Below are 16,008 nucleotides of genomic sequence, written 5' to 3'. Positions count from 1 at the left end.
TTCAACTGAGCATCCACCTTTGCTCAGGGTTGAAATTGCTTTGACCTTAATGCTCCTAGATTCCCAGAAAACATGTACCAAGAGGTTTTGTACAGCAGTAGTTCCCTGTAATGATGGCAGTATCACATTTCTTGTCTAATTTAGAGGAATTCCCACTTAAGCATTCCATGAGAATAGATGATGATGTTAAAAAACGTGCTGCATGCAAAAAGAGAAGGGAGGGAAAAAGGTAAGTAAAAGCTAATGCTTTTTGTGAACTGCTCCCAACTCACAGTGACTTGGCAGATGATGGTCTCTTCACATCTGGCCACTTTCGACGCTGAAACTGCCTAATTTTCAAGCAGCAAAATGAGAAAAAATTAACCATCACCAAGAAAAGCACCAGCACTACAGTCTGAAAGATGAGGAAGAGTTTAGCCTGAATTTTGACTACAAAGATTAGAACATGCTGTAACATTGAAACAGAAATAGCTCCAGTGTTTCAAAGTAACTGGGGTAGAAAGATCCTGCAAATGCCATTCCAGGCAGTGTCTGTCCACGTGGTTCCCCATCCCACACTAACGCCTTTAGCACGAAGGTAGTACTTAAGATTCTTAATAATTTAACTATTTTTAAAATGTACCTGTACTGCTCGTAGCTTCCATCTTTAAGTCCTAGATGAAGAAAAATTAACAATGTTACTAACCATTGCCTGCAACAGATTAAGGTATCAGGTAAGGCACGATTTAAAAAAAGACCTAAGAATATTGACAGATTAACGTGTATAGCCATGATAAATATTTCCATACATGCTATCTGGAGCTGTTATTTTCATACTTAATCCCTTATTCTAGGTAAAATAGGTTGTAAAGGGGGATAGATGTCTTTGAACCTTTTCTGTAAGTGTCCTTCAGTGGTGTATTTAAATGGCAAAACATGTTGATTTCAAAATGTACAACTCTATGTGGTGCATGTACTAAATAAGACCTGAAATAACATTCTGGGCTTTGGTGGACTCAGGTAGAGAACAGTATTTTTGGGATGGGGGTCTTCAAGCTCTAAAGGCTTTGATTTTTTTTTTAAATAGTGTTCCTTACATCAACTTAATTGTACTAAGGAGTATAAGAAATGCAATTTAAAAAGAAGAAACACAAGTAACGCTACCTTTTGGTTTGCTATCGAAATTAAACATAAAAACCAGATCCATTGAGTAGACCCAGAGAAAATTTAAGGGATAGGAAAGGCTGAAACTAACCTAGAACAAGAGTAAAGGCCCATTTTGCTTTTTGGAATTTAAATCCATAGTTACAAGAGCACATCTTTTGGTAACATAATGCTGCCCTTCTTAGATGTGCTGTTATTTCACAACGACCTTGCTGTAACACAGGCAGGGGGAAAACTGCTCAGCTTAAGCACTAGCATCCTTTTTGAAGTTAAAAGTTATTTTTAAGCCAGTTTACCACAAGGCTGCATGGACTACACTGTCTCTAAAAGCAGCGTTTCTAAAAATTGTGCCTGTTGGAATGCTGAAACTCAACTGCCAAACCAGTTGCCCTGAGAAGTTGTGCAGTCTCTGTCCTGGGAGGTTTTCAAGATGGGACTGGATAAAGCCCTGAGTAACCTGGTTTTGACTAGATGAACTCCACAAGTCCCTTCCAACTTGAATTGTCCTACAAGTCTATGGACACAGAAGTGGCTATTAGGGTCTCCTTTCCCTCTTTCATCAGCTTTGTTCCTTCCTCATCCTCTCCTTCCCGTACATCTTAGCAATACTCCTCACTATACTATTAAAGTATCATTCTTCATTTAGGAAACATTACATAATACAAATTGAACAAATACAAAAATTTGAGCATGCAGCCATCAGCCTCAGCAGTCATTACTAGTGTCAACAAATACTAAAATCCTTTTGACTGATACGGGTTTTGTAATGATAAGTAAGAGCTCCATTTCCTTTGGGGAGTGTTTGAGTGTCAGAGGAGAGGCACTTACCCAGGTCCATGTTCCTAGTTCTTGGATTGCACTGTTTATACCCTTTGCAGCTTCTTAGTTCCATGAGCTGGACGTGCAGTTGATTGAGAACATCTGTATCTAGTGTATTCACTGCATTAATTAGCTGCAATAAACAGGGTTCTTGTTAGTAATTATTGCTTTGTAGTTTGGTAACTTTCATATATGGAATACACGTGGTTTATCTGTAATGGGAAAGAAGCCAAATCATACTACGTTTAATGATTTAGGCCTTACCTACATCCTGCACCAGTACTGCGCCAGTTCAATTTATCATTGCTAAGGAACAACAATGTATTTCTAGAGCTGTTCTATGATCAGGTACCTGATATGGATCGGTGTTGAGATCAAAATACTCCAAAAATCCAGTAGCAAATTCACAAAACAGGAAGTTGTGGGTCTCGTTGATTGTCCTCAAACACCAGTATGTGTTGTTGTTGGCACTGGTACAGGCACAGAAAGGGCCCACTGCAAAGGGAAGAGTTATAAAGACATAAGCTACACATTGCTGTCTTTAGGCACTGTTTATTACTTTATGGTTATGGTGTTACTTTATTCATAGACAGTTACTCTCTGTGGCTCCTGAGCTCTAAAGCAGAGAACACCTTCCAGGATCAGCTGCTTGTCCTCTGCACACCTAACCCACGTGACATGGCTGACTTTAGCCAAGATGTAGCTTGTTGCTTTCCCTGTCTGTTCCAGATGGTGAGATACTACACCGAATTGTACTGTACACAATATCTGTAGGGTTTTTATTTGCAGTTGGTTTTGGTTTTAACTCCCTTGCCTTTTTTTGCAAGGGTAATGCCAACACTGAAACAGAGATTATTTAGCAGGAGGAAGGCTGCGTAGCCGTGGCTACAGAACTAACGATACTGGTAACTTCTAGTAACCCAGCATCCTTGCCCAGCCTAGCCCGTACCCGCCTACCTATTACTTAGTTGAAAGTATCCTTACATGTCCACAGGGGAGCAGTTTGCCAGTGTTGGTTGTCATGGGTGAAGCAGGTCAGACCAGGCATGCTGCATGTGTCATTATTTTTTATTCTCTTAAGCAGTTTGCGCAGTTTCTTCTTCCTCCTTTGCTCTCGAAGCAGCCACAGCCTGTCCTTCTCCTGTAGGGCTTTCCTGCACACATGAAACATTAGGGTCATGCAGACTCTGTTATACTTCAACACACCTAAAAAAAATGAAGCAGCTAATAAAATAAGCTGCTTTGAGGGAAAGAAATAACTGGTATTTTTTAATTAAATGGCTTCTCTTCCAAATATCTCTGGATATAACTCTTTGCAAGTAATTTTTGCAACTGAAAAAAACCAATGAAGCCGAAGGGGCTTATAGGCTTGCCTGCAGTCTGTGATGTGACATTCCCCAAACCAGGAACCTTCCAGGAACCTTATCTCAAATTTACAAGCATTTCAACATGGGCTTTGTTCCTTGCCCAGGTATCTGTGTGTTTATTCTTTTTAATACAGGATAAATTAAATGCTACTATTCTTGCTTAGTTTGTAACTGGTGTGGACCAAATGTTAACGTCTTTGCATTTCCTCTTTCAAAGGAACAGACCTTTACTTACTTGAAAGGATGAAGACTAGATCCCTTGTGCCTCAGTTTGCTTTTGTGTTTGGAATGGTAACTGGAAAATAAAAAAGCATTGTTGATGAACAACAGAAAGACAATTGCTCCAGTTCATACCACACTTCCATACTGGATTTGAAGCAGATTTAATCCAGTGTCACTTCTCTCTTCAATTTATTCATGTTTGCGGTGAACACAAAGCAGCCTCGCTAGGCTGGGTCAGGCGCTTCCGAGCCTTGTTGTGCCTCTGTCTTTCCTTAGCTCACTTGTGCACAGTGACAGCTGGTGCTCTAACACTGTACTGCAATACGCAGCCACAGATTATTCCAGCTAGAGTTTTCAATGCTGGCTGTCATTGGTTCTTGTTTCCCTACACAGGGCAGATAAAATCAATAGACTTTATAATTCATTTACAATGTTTCTTCAACTGAATATTCACTAATTTGTTCAGATGATAAGCATATACCCTATTTTGTAGGGTTGGATTTTTTAGGGTGGTTGGTTTTTTTTTCCCCTCCATTATTACTAGCTAGAAGTTCCAGGAAAATGTTAACAAGATGCATGGAACTGTCCCCAGCACCAGCAGTGTCTAATACGGCAGGTGTAAGCAGATATACACGTTCTACTGTTTTGGATCTGTCTCCAGAAACTCTTACAAGATTTTGCGGAAATTTCCTTTCTGTGTAGTTTGCAAAGTTAAAAAAAGACAAAACAGCCTTAGTTAATGGCAACATTTTCTGACTGATAAAGTTCACTATACCTCCACACAAATCAGCAAAGACAAACTAAGGTTCAATAACTGTTATTTTCTAAACAGTACATCAGAATACAGTTAGTTGTCAGACTAAAATTCCCTTCAAAACAAAACAAATCCTTTAAGTTATTAATGCTACTGGGAGCTTTAATAAATTTAATCCCTATAGCAAATGAACAAAATAAGATTATTAAAGAACTATCCATCTTCAGTCAATTTTTTTTATCTTGCACAGGCATGGGGTATTTCACTAACTAATCCTAAATGCTAGATCCTAATTCAATGCAATTCTGCAAACATTTAAACATATATATAACTCAGATGATTAACTTCATTGATTTCAGTGGGATTATTCATCTCAATAATGCTATGCACAAATGTAAGTGCTTGCTATATTGGGCCTGAAAAATGTAACATTCTTTACATTTACTATAAAACATTCACTATAAAAAAAACTTCATCTTTACAGTATATATTAAATAAACTCAGTTGTTAACATCAGTTTTTAAAGCAGTGGCTTGTATGACAATATGAACTTTTTTGGGATTTACCATTTAGAATTATACTGATTTCATTTTAAATGCTTTTTGCCATGTGTTCCATCTATGGGTTGGCATAACCCAAGAAATTGCTGTTCTCCTTATTTTAGCCATCTGTTGCTGGAGCTGTGTTGCAGAATCCACATGGGCCCCCATGACTATGTACCTCCTGCCTGTAAACTAGGGCATGTCGCACCTCCAAGGATTTAAGCGTTATGCTCCAAAATTCATTCTGTTACACCAATGAGGCAGAGAAGTACCATCCGTACCTCTCACAGAGGCTACTTAGTTAAAGCTGCTTTAGCCACAGATAGTAGCATGGCTACTTTGAGGGTTTGAGTACATTCAAGTACAGCTTTTTTCATCATACTTGTACCGCTACTGCCACTGTGGCTGGTGACAGCTGGCTCACAGCAGCCTCAGAGATTGCTCTGTGATCACTATGATCAGTAGCAGCTGCTCCTGGTTCCTTTCTGAACAGCTTTCTCAGGGGCAAATTCTGTTTGAATTAACATTTGATTTTGAAAGATTTTGTTGTGCTTATTTGCAGAGCAAGAGCTTGCTTGCTCCCCGTCTTGCTTGAACCTTTTTTCCATGGGCTGGTCTTTCAGCCATTTTGCAAATATTTGGCTATATAAGAAACCAACTCTGCAGAAATCTTAATGCACAATCACTATTTTAGTAGTGCCTGTTGCACTTAAAATTCACAAATCATCTGCACTAGGGAAAAAAAGATCTTGTGCACTAAGTCAGTGGTGGTTACAAAAATACAGTTACTCTGCACCAACTGTTAAATTCCTGCTTCTCCCACGTGGCATAGCTGCTATATATTTCAGTGACTGCATCCTAGGAGATAATACATCCAGACTTGAAAAAATTGAATGGGAAGAAATTCTCTCATCTCCCCGCCCTATTATTCCATATGCTTTACACACTATTTTTTTTTTTAAAACCGATTTGTGGAACACTGCACCATATTGACAATTTGACCTTGTGGAAAGCAAGTTTTCAGAAAAAAGCCTACAGCCTAAAGTATTAATTTCTGGTATCTAATAGCAGCATCTTCACTACAAGAGCATAACTAACTGGTTTACAAGCCACGGTTACACGTCCTGTTACATCATCACTACTTGACACAGAGGCAATTAAACTCCTGCCTGGCAGAAGGTGGGCCTTGTACTCCTGCAGCAGTCCAACCCCCCCAGAAAGCGTTATACAAGAGTATAGTAAGTAGGCAACCACTTCACAAAACAGATTCTGATCTCTCCTGCGAAGACGTAAATCAGCTACAGTTGCATACTACAAATAATTATGCTGAAGTACACAAGGAATACCTTATCTTGTTACAATCACACTCTTCAGGTCGCTTCTTCTTCAGATGACCTCTCACCTCCCTCAGGTTTTTTATTTTATTTTGCAAAGTTTCAATCTAAAAAAAGGAAAGATATGGGTTAAAAAAATACACCATGATTTAGTCTTATTCTAACCTTCTCAAACCCATTCTATTGTCACCAAACCCATGACTCCCGCCACTAAGAAGCATTTTCAGGTTATCTCCCTTTCCAAAAGGAAACTACAGCAGGAGGAAACGTCACTGGTAGTTTGCCCGCTCTGATCAGTGAACGTGAAAGTGGAACATGGCACTGGGGGAATGGGAAGGCACAGCCTCAGGTAGACAACCACTCCTGGTGCCACTGTGATTTTTTTCCTCTTGTGCTCTACAGCACGTTTGCAAGGGGAGAAAGGTTACTCAAAGGAAAACTAAGCCCTTGAATTTCAGCCTGTTATGAACCTGAGAAGGGGACGGGGAGGGAGAGCTCTGAAGTCCCTCTTCAGAGCTTCTGAAGAAGAAAAGCAGCAAGGCTCCATCATTTTGCATGGCAGTCTTTAGCAACGTCTGGCCACATGGGATATGGATTAGCAGTTAATTGTGCCACCCACATGGTTTATTTTTAACTGCCTACATTTTTTTTCAGCAAATGAAGCTGCTTTTGTTCAGTCCAGCTCACACACAGTGTGGCCCATTTCCACTCAGATGGGTATTACAGGCTTCTACCTTGGTTCTTTACACAGCAGAAAAAACAAAGTAATTCAGTGTGAACAACAAAGTCACTGCAAAACTACCATTAGACATCAGTGACCATAAGTCTAGTGGAAGGACATTGCTGCTGAAGCATAGACAGGACAGTATTCGAGAAAAATACACAAGGAATCCAGTCCTGTGACCCTAAATCAGAAACACAACAGGACAGAAGCGAGCTCTCATCTTCTTTGGCACTCCATGTAGCCTACATTTGCTGAAAAAAAAAGAATTAGAAGAGTATGGTGATATTGAAATTGCCCTTTTTTTAATCCTAGCAGAGCTGGTAAGTTTTTCAGTATCTATCTGCCTCACGACATGTCAATCTACTATAAAAGGCGGCCAACAAGTTCTTACGTAGGACTGTGCTGTGAATTCACGTAATTTGGTGAGAGATTACAGGAGGTGCTTTCTTTATGCTTCTCTTTGGCATTTGTTCCACCATTATTGGGTCCTTAGAAGACTGCCTCTTTCATATGCAACACGTGTGAAGGGTTTGAGCTTACATTCTTCAATATTAGTGATAAAAATGTCAGATTAAGTTTTATAGGCAAATTACACAGGGTGAATTATTTATAGGCAAATTACACAGGGTGAATTATCTCCAGGTTCTTCATACCCACAAGCCTAAGGAAAATGAATTCAATTCCAAAGTGCAAGGGTTAAACACAAGCAAGCAAAATAAATAATGCTAGAAGCACTGAAACTAATGAAGCTCACTTTTTCTTGGGCTTATGTTTGACAGTTGAAGGCCTCTTTTTGAGAGATACAGTGGGGAGCAGGACTAATAAGATGTGAAAAAGATCCAGATGAAATTTTTCCCAGGATAGGGACACTTACAAGTCTCTCATTTATCTCACAAGGCCTATGACATTTCTCAGCTGTCACTTCAGTTGCAGCTCTCCACTCAGCAACTAGTCTTCACAAACTTGTAATAACTTAATTATCTCTGAATATCTATTCAGAAATAAGCCAGCAAGTTCAAAAGGTTCCAGGGAGGGATACAGATACCCAGAGGCAGACAGACACAAACACAGTCAGCGCGATCCTATCAGCGCACAGAAAACCACGTGAAAAACACACACTGGAAATGCACGGCTGGGAACATCACTGACCTCGTGGTCAATATGAAGTTTATGGTCCTTCCAAGCTTGCAGTGATCTGTACAGATCTGTGTCACACTGAACGGTATCATTCTCCAGGATGTAGCACCTTGGGATGAGAAAGCAAACAGCGTTTGTTATAGTGGATACACACACACAGAGCAATGCAAACAGCTGGTTTTAATAACACAACTCCAGGACAGATGAGAAGCCAGACTGGAAATGACATGCAGAATTCAAAAAAAACCCAGTCTTCATTCAAGAGAAGAAGAGTGTGCCACGAGCCAGGAAAGAAGTCTGGGGTTGAGTTGCCATGGAAATTTTTCAGAAGTAGAAAAATTCAAGGAGAATATTCCTGTCAAGCAGAACCTGTTCACTGCTTAATTTCTATATGTAAATTGTACTGCACAGAGTTCTTGCTTATTCATTAGGCTGTCTACATAAATAATCTCTACTAACTAACAAGCACAAAAAGCATTACTCAGAAGCAATTTCCCAATGCATAACTAAGTGATAGAGGGGTAGGGGCAAGGATAAAGTACTTCTTTATAAACTGTATTACTACACCATAAAGAAAAGTGGGGAAAAAAAAAAAGGAACAAAGAAATTTTGCTGTTTTCTAAAAAAGAGATGAAATTTTTCAAAGATATCTCCCTGACTTCAAAGGCAAAATACTCTCTAACAATATTAAGTGCACCAACTTCTAATGCAATCCAGGTTTTACAATTCTTTGAAAAACAAACAAACAAACAAAAGCCTGCTTGACAGAGGAGTTTATTAGGGGGTCAACAAATACCAAGTAGTCATTTTTGAATGCTTGTTTAAATTAAAGCTGAGTATTTTCAATTCTCCTTTATTTTCTTTTAACCACCTCATGCACGTTGTCCCACTGCCTTCTTTTCTGCGAGTGTTCCTGGGGACTCCCATGAATTATGCACAACCTTCCTGACAGTTCCTTGTATGGATTTGGGATTCACCCATTAAAGCAGCAAAAAATCAATTTAACTTGTTCCAGAAGAAAAGCACAAATAGTGATTTATGGATCCTGAACATTCACGAGAGCTGGGGTAAGAGGGCACAATTCTCTGATGTCAGCCTAGCTACATTTCCGTGTATTAGCGACTCTCTAACCCTGTAAACAGAAGTCAATGGAAAACAGCAGCTGACTCATGCATGTTTACATGAGCTAGTCATTAAACAATTTAATACATGTAATCAATAATGATTGGTGTATTTCCTGATAATTTACAAGTGGAAATGGTGACTAAACTAATTAAGTACAGTTGACAATACATCATCAGCCCCTAGACTTGCACACTGAGGAACAGACTTTTAGCTAGTAGAGTGGCCAGACAATTCCCTCACCTCTCTCTCAATATGTTCCATTTCCCAATGCTCCTGGTCCATCCAACTTTATCCATAATATAGATTTTCCTTTCCTAGCACTGGCTACAGAAAGCTCTGAGAGGCTGCTTCTTCCCTTAGGACTGATTTGGTGTTTGAAATACAAAGCAACCAATGACATGAAACAAGGTCATACTCCAGTTAGAGCCTTTGGTCTTCAGACAGGCCAGGTTACGTGCTGCATGCTGAGATTTCCATGGGCAGAGCCTTTCCTGGTTTCACACAGGTGTGCACACAACTGTTGCAAACAGTTTTGCCTGTCCTCACTGGAGACATGCACTGATCAGTGATTACTGTCTCCAAAGTGCACAAGACATAAAAGCAGTGCTGTAGTTCTTCTGTAGCCTTGTGCCTCTCTCTACACGACAAAATTAAAACAAAACCAAGTGCTGTTGTACAGATGAGAATAAGAATTTTAGTGAAGCTAGACTGGGTATCCAAAAGGGACACAATATGCTTATCACAAGTTAACACACCCATTTACGTAAGGCAGCCACTTCAGTAGCAAAAGCTTTTAGAGATATACCACGTGCACTCACCTGTGAGTCACTTTTATTAGGTTAGGGGCCGTATACTCTGCAATGCCACCAGTGCCACTGTATTCCCCCATGTCTTTATCTTCCTCCTCACGAAGAAAAGCCCTCTGCAGCTTGTGCCGCTTGGTGATGTTTCTTGGTAAGACAGGTTGGTAGCCGTCCTCTAAACCCAGGTTATAAACGGCTCCATCCAGCTCAACAGATACAGACCGGATCGAGCGATTCCGGACATAGCTTGGTTTGTATTCTGCAGGCAAGAGGAAGTGAAAGGATTAAGAGGGGGAGAAACAGCATGCTACAATTTGGTCCTCTGTGGTTCTCGGGAGAAAAAAAACAGCCCGTACTGTGACATTTGGAATTAACTGGATGACAAATGGCGTTTGTTGTGGCTGTCCTCCGAGCTACTGCTTCATTACCTTTTGCATGGATAGATGGATACCTTAGGGCATGAGAGAGAGGGGCAAATATAATGAAAATGCATAAGGATGGCCCAGGGGAAAGAAAATGTACTTGTCCAATATCACTTTGACAGCAAAGAGCTCATTCAAAGACTCTGCTCTCCCCTCCAAGAGTCACTAGATGGCAGTAAGGCCTTAAAAACTAACCATGACAGTTCACCACAGCAAGGTCTTAGGCCATCCTTGCAGACTAGTTCTCTATTTTCTTCTGTCCACCGTACAATGCTCCACTGCTAGGATTCCTGCAACACTCCCCTGAAGTTGTCCCAAGTATTCCCAGTGTTCAATATGAGCCTTTTCTCAATTCTATGCTCATTATTCAAGGTAGGATGCTTGATTTTTTCAGGAGGGATTAGTATCTGAATCTTTACTTTCATCCACATCTAATTCTTTTCTTTGCAATTATTTTCCTCACATGCAGACCAGGCAGCACACACCCTCCAGTGCTATGCACTCCCTCAGACTTTGCTTCTGCATTTGCAGCCCAAAGGCAAAATGAAACATCGGCTACAAATTGTCACTACGGAGTATGAGATTCTCATTGATCTTTTCACCATTACTGCTTTCCGAAGTTCTCTGTACCGGCCTAAATCCCCAGAGCTGCTCTTCTGTTTGGTCTGGAAAGGCAAAAATATATCCTAGTTAGGGAGTCTATATCCATATCTAAACTTCTGTACTGTATGATGGGGTCCATCTCTGACCGTATTTCCCGCTCACTGCCAAAGACTGCTGAGAGTCACTCATCACACTAAGCACAACCATCTCATTCCTTGAGAAACACAGTACCATGGCCTCTCTTTTCCTCCCTGCCCAGTGCCTGAGTCTTTGCTCTCTATATGAGTCATCTAAGGCATTACTGAAAGCAATCGAGTCTCTTGGCTCCTCCGGTCTCCTCTCCTTTACACAGAGCTAAAGCACAGCCCATCTCACAAGAACGGGACTTCCTTCTGCAATCTGTTAAGGGGAAAACTCAACCAGCGTGTCAAATGAGAAGACCAATCTTTCTTGCAATCCCAAGCTCCGCAGAAAAACCCATAAGGCAGCACCATCTATAAGACAGCTGCCTTCTGCCAATATGGGATAACCTCCACAGCCAAACAAGCAGGGAAAAAAAAAAAAGGAATGGGAGGTAGAAAACCAAAAATTTACAAAAGAAATATTCATGTCAATTGGCCTACTTTGGCATTAATGCAGAATGACTTTTTTCAAGAAGCCTTACATTAATTCCAAATGGATCGCAAAGTCTCAAAAGCCATTTTGCAGACTGTGGGAAGAGAAATAAACATCTCCCACCTGAACCTGGTCCAAGCACTATATTCTTGTCAGCACCACACACAGAAAGTAGAATACCAGCTGGATTGTCTGGCTTTGCACATTTTCCACCTGTGGTTCAAAGTTTATTGCTGATATTGAGCCAGGTGAGTCACTGCTGAAGGGAGAAAAAAAGACCAACCCTATTTCATGCACCCATTCAGGAAATGTTTGACTAAATGAGAAGGAAACTCCCATCTTTTCAGAAGTAGGAGGACGTTCCAAAAAGCTACACCCTAACAATTACATTCAAAGTATAAACTCCCATTTCTTTAATTGTTCCCTCATTTCACCTTGTTAAGCTCAGCCAACTAGACTTCCTTCCAAGTCTAACAGGCCAATCCAGCATGTTGGACCTCAGCAGATAGCTGCAGGGAACTGTCGTCTCCACACGTCCCTGAAGAATTAGAAGCCAGGAGTTATTCCTCCCTTGCAGCCAAACTAACCCAGCCTTACAACACACAAATTGGTCTGGAGTGAGACAGCTCATAAAGGACTTGTTGTATTGCTTTATCGGAACGTGCTACCCACAGTGCTGAGACTCAGTGCTGGGATTAGTACCAAACTTCATTATTTTCAGAGGAAGTGGTTAAAATATTTAACAGGATCAATATTCAGCTGTGCTGTGCTCTCCCACTTGCAAAGTGCACTGCAGGCATAAATACCAATGTCTAATTACTTATCAGTTGATCTTCCCACAGGTTTAAGTTTTACTCTCCAGTTCATTTACCTGTGTATACAACCCACAAAGCAGATCTAGGGCTGTTAAATATTTGGCCCAAAACACCTATACTCCCTTTTTCAAGTTATTAAAGTTTGGCTTTGCTGAGTTCTATGAGTCCTGATGCCTCTTTCTCTCTGGTCTTAAGAAGGCAGCTGTCTTATAGATGGTACTGCTAAGAAGTTGCATCCTCAGAATTGAGGCTGGAAATAGAGTCTGGAGAAATTTAAGCCTAAGAAAGCTTAGTGCCCCACTCATCCAGCTGTGTCTGCCTGAACCACTTGACAAGCACGCTTCTCTTCGTTGGAGCCTGAAAGGAAGTACACTGTTCTGGTCCAGATTTCCCCAGACAGCCTACAGACTCAAACACACCTGAGTTTTCACAACTATTTTTTGGTAGCATCTCAGCTTTCAACACTGTCTAGTGAAAGCACAAACTGCAGTATCCAAAATTACTATTCAACTGAATAAAGTGAGGCAATGTTGTATTATAAAACCATAAACTTCATATCTGACATAAACATGCCCAGCCTTCGGGTTTAGATTTAACTCTCCTCACATCCTCATCACTCAGGCCTTAGTACTTATTTTGCAGTCACCAAATTCACGATTTAACACTAACATCATTTGGAAATGATAGTTCTTCTCAGGGGTAACCGAGAAGATTGTAACCAACTATAACTACTGTACGGCCATTTCCCCAAAGCAGGAGCATGACTGCTCAGCGGGAACACTGCAGAAGACAGAGGACTCTTGGTCTTCCCTGTTGACACTTACTCTACATACGTATTTTTGATCTGATGTATTTTCCAGCATCACAATGATGCTAGAAGAAGCCAGTATGCAAGGATTCTGCTTCTACACGTGCCACGAGGAAAATATCCACCGCTACCCTCATGAACTCCTGATTGACATTTCCCAGTAATGTCTATATATTTTCCTGAATTTTGTAGAGAATAAGCATTTTTTTCTGTAACACCAAAGTAAAATTAGGCACTCTGAAGTGAAAGTTTCAAAAATATCTCAAGTGTCTAGAAATACAGATAAAGGTTTAGAGGTGTTTTTCTTTGGCATTAGATACCTAGGGATTTCTAGAAATCTTATTTTGAACCTGTGTCCTTAGATATTTCAAAGGCAAAAAAAAAACCAACCCAAAAAACTTTCTTACATCCAGTTCCTCACAACTGCCATTAAAAATTATACTTCAATCGCATTATCTCTAAAGCGGCTGATGTTCAGGTCTGGGGTTTTTTTTAATAACAAAGCAGGTAATTTTGCTCCAGCACTGAGACCACCTCAAAAGAAAAACGAATGACATGAAAATTGGAATAAAAATACACTAGCCCCTTTGTACACACTTCTGTTTGTTGTTTACCAATCTGTGTGGCCTATCATCATTTCTCTGCATGCAGCTTAATAACTCCTTTAATCACATGCACTTGTTCATCACAGGAGGAGATCAAATCCACGGAAAGGAAAACATAACAGACCACAACACAGCCAAAGATTTTAAGAACTCACTATTACTTTAAACTTTCTTCCTACTGCAAAGCTTTGTTTCATCTTTCTTATAAAAATAAAAACGTACTAAAGAAAATAAAGAGGGGACAGGAATGCAAATATTCCTGACACCCAAACCCAGATATACCTAATGTTGAGGCTTATGTGTTTCTAGCATGTACAAGCCTGGCAGGTGAGTTGTGTATTTGTACATGGTGCAAATGGCATGTACATGACATGACCCTGTTTTGCAACTGAATTTGCGCAATTTAAAAAACACTGTTGCACCTGACAATGGGTCTAGACTGTGCCTACACTAGAAAGTAATTATTTTATCAAAACATTTGGTGCTCCAGCCCCTCTATCAGCAATTTAGTCTGGTCTTTCAGACTACATGTTCTCACTACACAACTGCTTTTCATCTTTCTGAAAGACCAATCCTCATACCCCCATCAGGGTTTGCAACACACTTGATGCACCCTTGAAGCAGGGCATCCAATTTAGTTTTCTGCAAATGACTGTAGACTAGAACCCATCAAAACTGCTCTGCAAATCCATCTCCACTGTGCATGACAGAAGGGAGTGATCAAGGTATTTTCTTCAAAACTACCCTGTTGTGTAACCAAAGCATTGATGTGGACATGACCCTAGTCCAGTTAAAAACTTCTATTTTCTAGTAGCTGTTGTTCAATCTGATGAATAGCATTTACTGGCATTCAGGTAGGGCTGCAGTATGATCCCATGCACTCATCAAATTCTTAGCAGCAGACCCCAAAGATGCCCTTAGAACTATGTAACCCAGCACAAACTGCACTTTATCCCAAGTCTCCTGAAACAGGTCACAAAAATCCAAATACACCTCATCAGTATTCACGCCACCCTCTTATCATTCACATCCAGTGAGCCAGCTTTCTAGGCAAGCTGTTTAGAAAAACCTTGGCATGTTACCTTGACTTGTATTGCTTTGTGCTCATTTGTGTTCAGTGTCTGATTTATTAGATAAGTGCATGTCAAAGAATAGCCAATGCCAAATCAAAGAGTCTCTGTCAACAGGTCCAAGCTAACCTCTTCCACTGTACAGCACACCCTGGATGTGGGCAGAGGGAAAAACAAAGCATCTGTGGAGTCAATTATTTTACTCAAGACACAAGCAATGGGAACACGATTGTCAAGATCCTATCTTATGCTGCTAAAGTTTATGCCTTACAGTTCAATGAGGAAAGTGAGCTGAAGGGTATAAACTCTGTCTCTTTCGAGAAGAACACAGGGAAAAAACCACCATTCTGATCCCTCTGTTAGAGGGAGCAATCTTCACCTTTTTTACCTCAACCTCCTTCATACATAAACTTAAAGTAATTATACACTTAACCACCTCCTCTGGATGTTATGAAAATTAGTTACTGTTTAGGAAGCACGACACAGATGAAAAGTACTTAAGTAACTGTTAAGTATTATCATATAGCATTACGTTGCCCTCACTTAAATTGTTTTCTTCTTATTATTTAAGTGCTTACTCCTGTTTGACTCCCCATGACTGAACTTTCTTCCGTGTGACTTCAAAAAAAAAAGGTGAATTAAATGCAAGTTCTAGTGTTATTTAAAGATTATCTGCTGCGCCACATATTTAAACAGCAAGTATAGTTGAGTAATTTCATCTTGGAACCAATAATTTTTTTCAACTAAAAATTAGCTTAGTAGGTACTAATCAGCTTGCAAGGCAAATATAATGGGAGAAAATCAATTTAAACTCTCTGTTTGAAGCTTGTGCCAGGTCATTATACAGAAAGACTAATCTGCTAAATAATTAAGGCTCTGTATTTGTGGAGTAAGACGAAAGAAACATTACAAGTGAATAATAATTCTGTGCTGCCATTTGCCTCTTTAATCTATAATTAGACTATGTACTTCAAATATAGATGTTAGTCTGACTAAGGTTTAACACAGAGCCAGTGGAATGGGCTTTCTGAAAAAGCACCTGATCTGTGCCAAGGAAACTAGAAATAGAGTCATCCCCTTTGGACATGATCTCTGGTTGA

General features: G+C 40.1%; 1 protein-coding gene across 2 annotated transcripts in view; it reads right to left on the bottom strand.

Moving 5' to 3' along the window:
* The window catches only part of SULF2 (sulfatase 2), a 154,316-nt gene that overhangs the window by 2,930 nt on the left and 135,378 nt on the right, over positions 1 to 16,008 (bottom strand). For both annotated transcript variants that reach the window (XM_068416231.1, XM_068416230.1), the window contains exons 13-21: positions 9,986 to 10,229; positions 8,055 to 8,151; positions 6,194 to 6,288; positions 3,565 to 3,624; positions 2,947 to 3,116; positions 2,315 to 2,457; positions 1,972 to 2,095; positions 623 to 653; positions 273 to 329 (exon numbers count right to left, since the gene is read on the bottom strand). In XM_068416231.1, the coding sequence (XP_068272332.1) occupies positions 273 to 329; positions 623 to 653; positions 1,972 to 2,095; positions 2,315 to 2,457; positions 2,947 to 3,116; positions 3,565 to 3,624; positions 6,194 to 6,288; positions 8,055 to 8,151; positions 9,986 to 10,229 (1,021 nt within the window). The remainder of the gene's footprint in view (positions 1 to 272; positions 330 to 622; positions 654 to 1,971; positions 2,096 to 2,314; positions 2,458 to 2,946; positions 3,117 to 3,564; positions 3,625 to 6,193; positions 6,289 to 8,054; positions 8,152 to 9,985; positions 10,230 to 16,008) is intronic.

Source organism: Nyctibius grandis, chromosome 19, assembly GCF_013368605.1.
Source record: "Nyctibius grandis isolate bNycGra1 chromosome 19, bNycGra1.pri, whole genome shotgun sequence".
Taxonomy (NCBI): domain Eukaryota; kingdom Metazoa; phylum Chordata; class Aves; order Nyctibiiformes; family Nyctibiidae; genus Nyctibius; species Nyctibius grandis.
The sequence above is the reverse complement of the archived record's forward strand: the minus strand, read 5'-3'. Positions and strand labels throughout refer to the sequence as shown.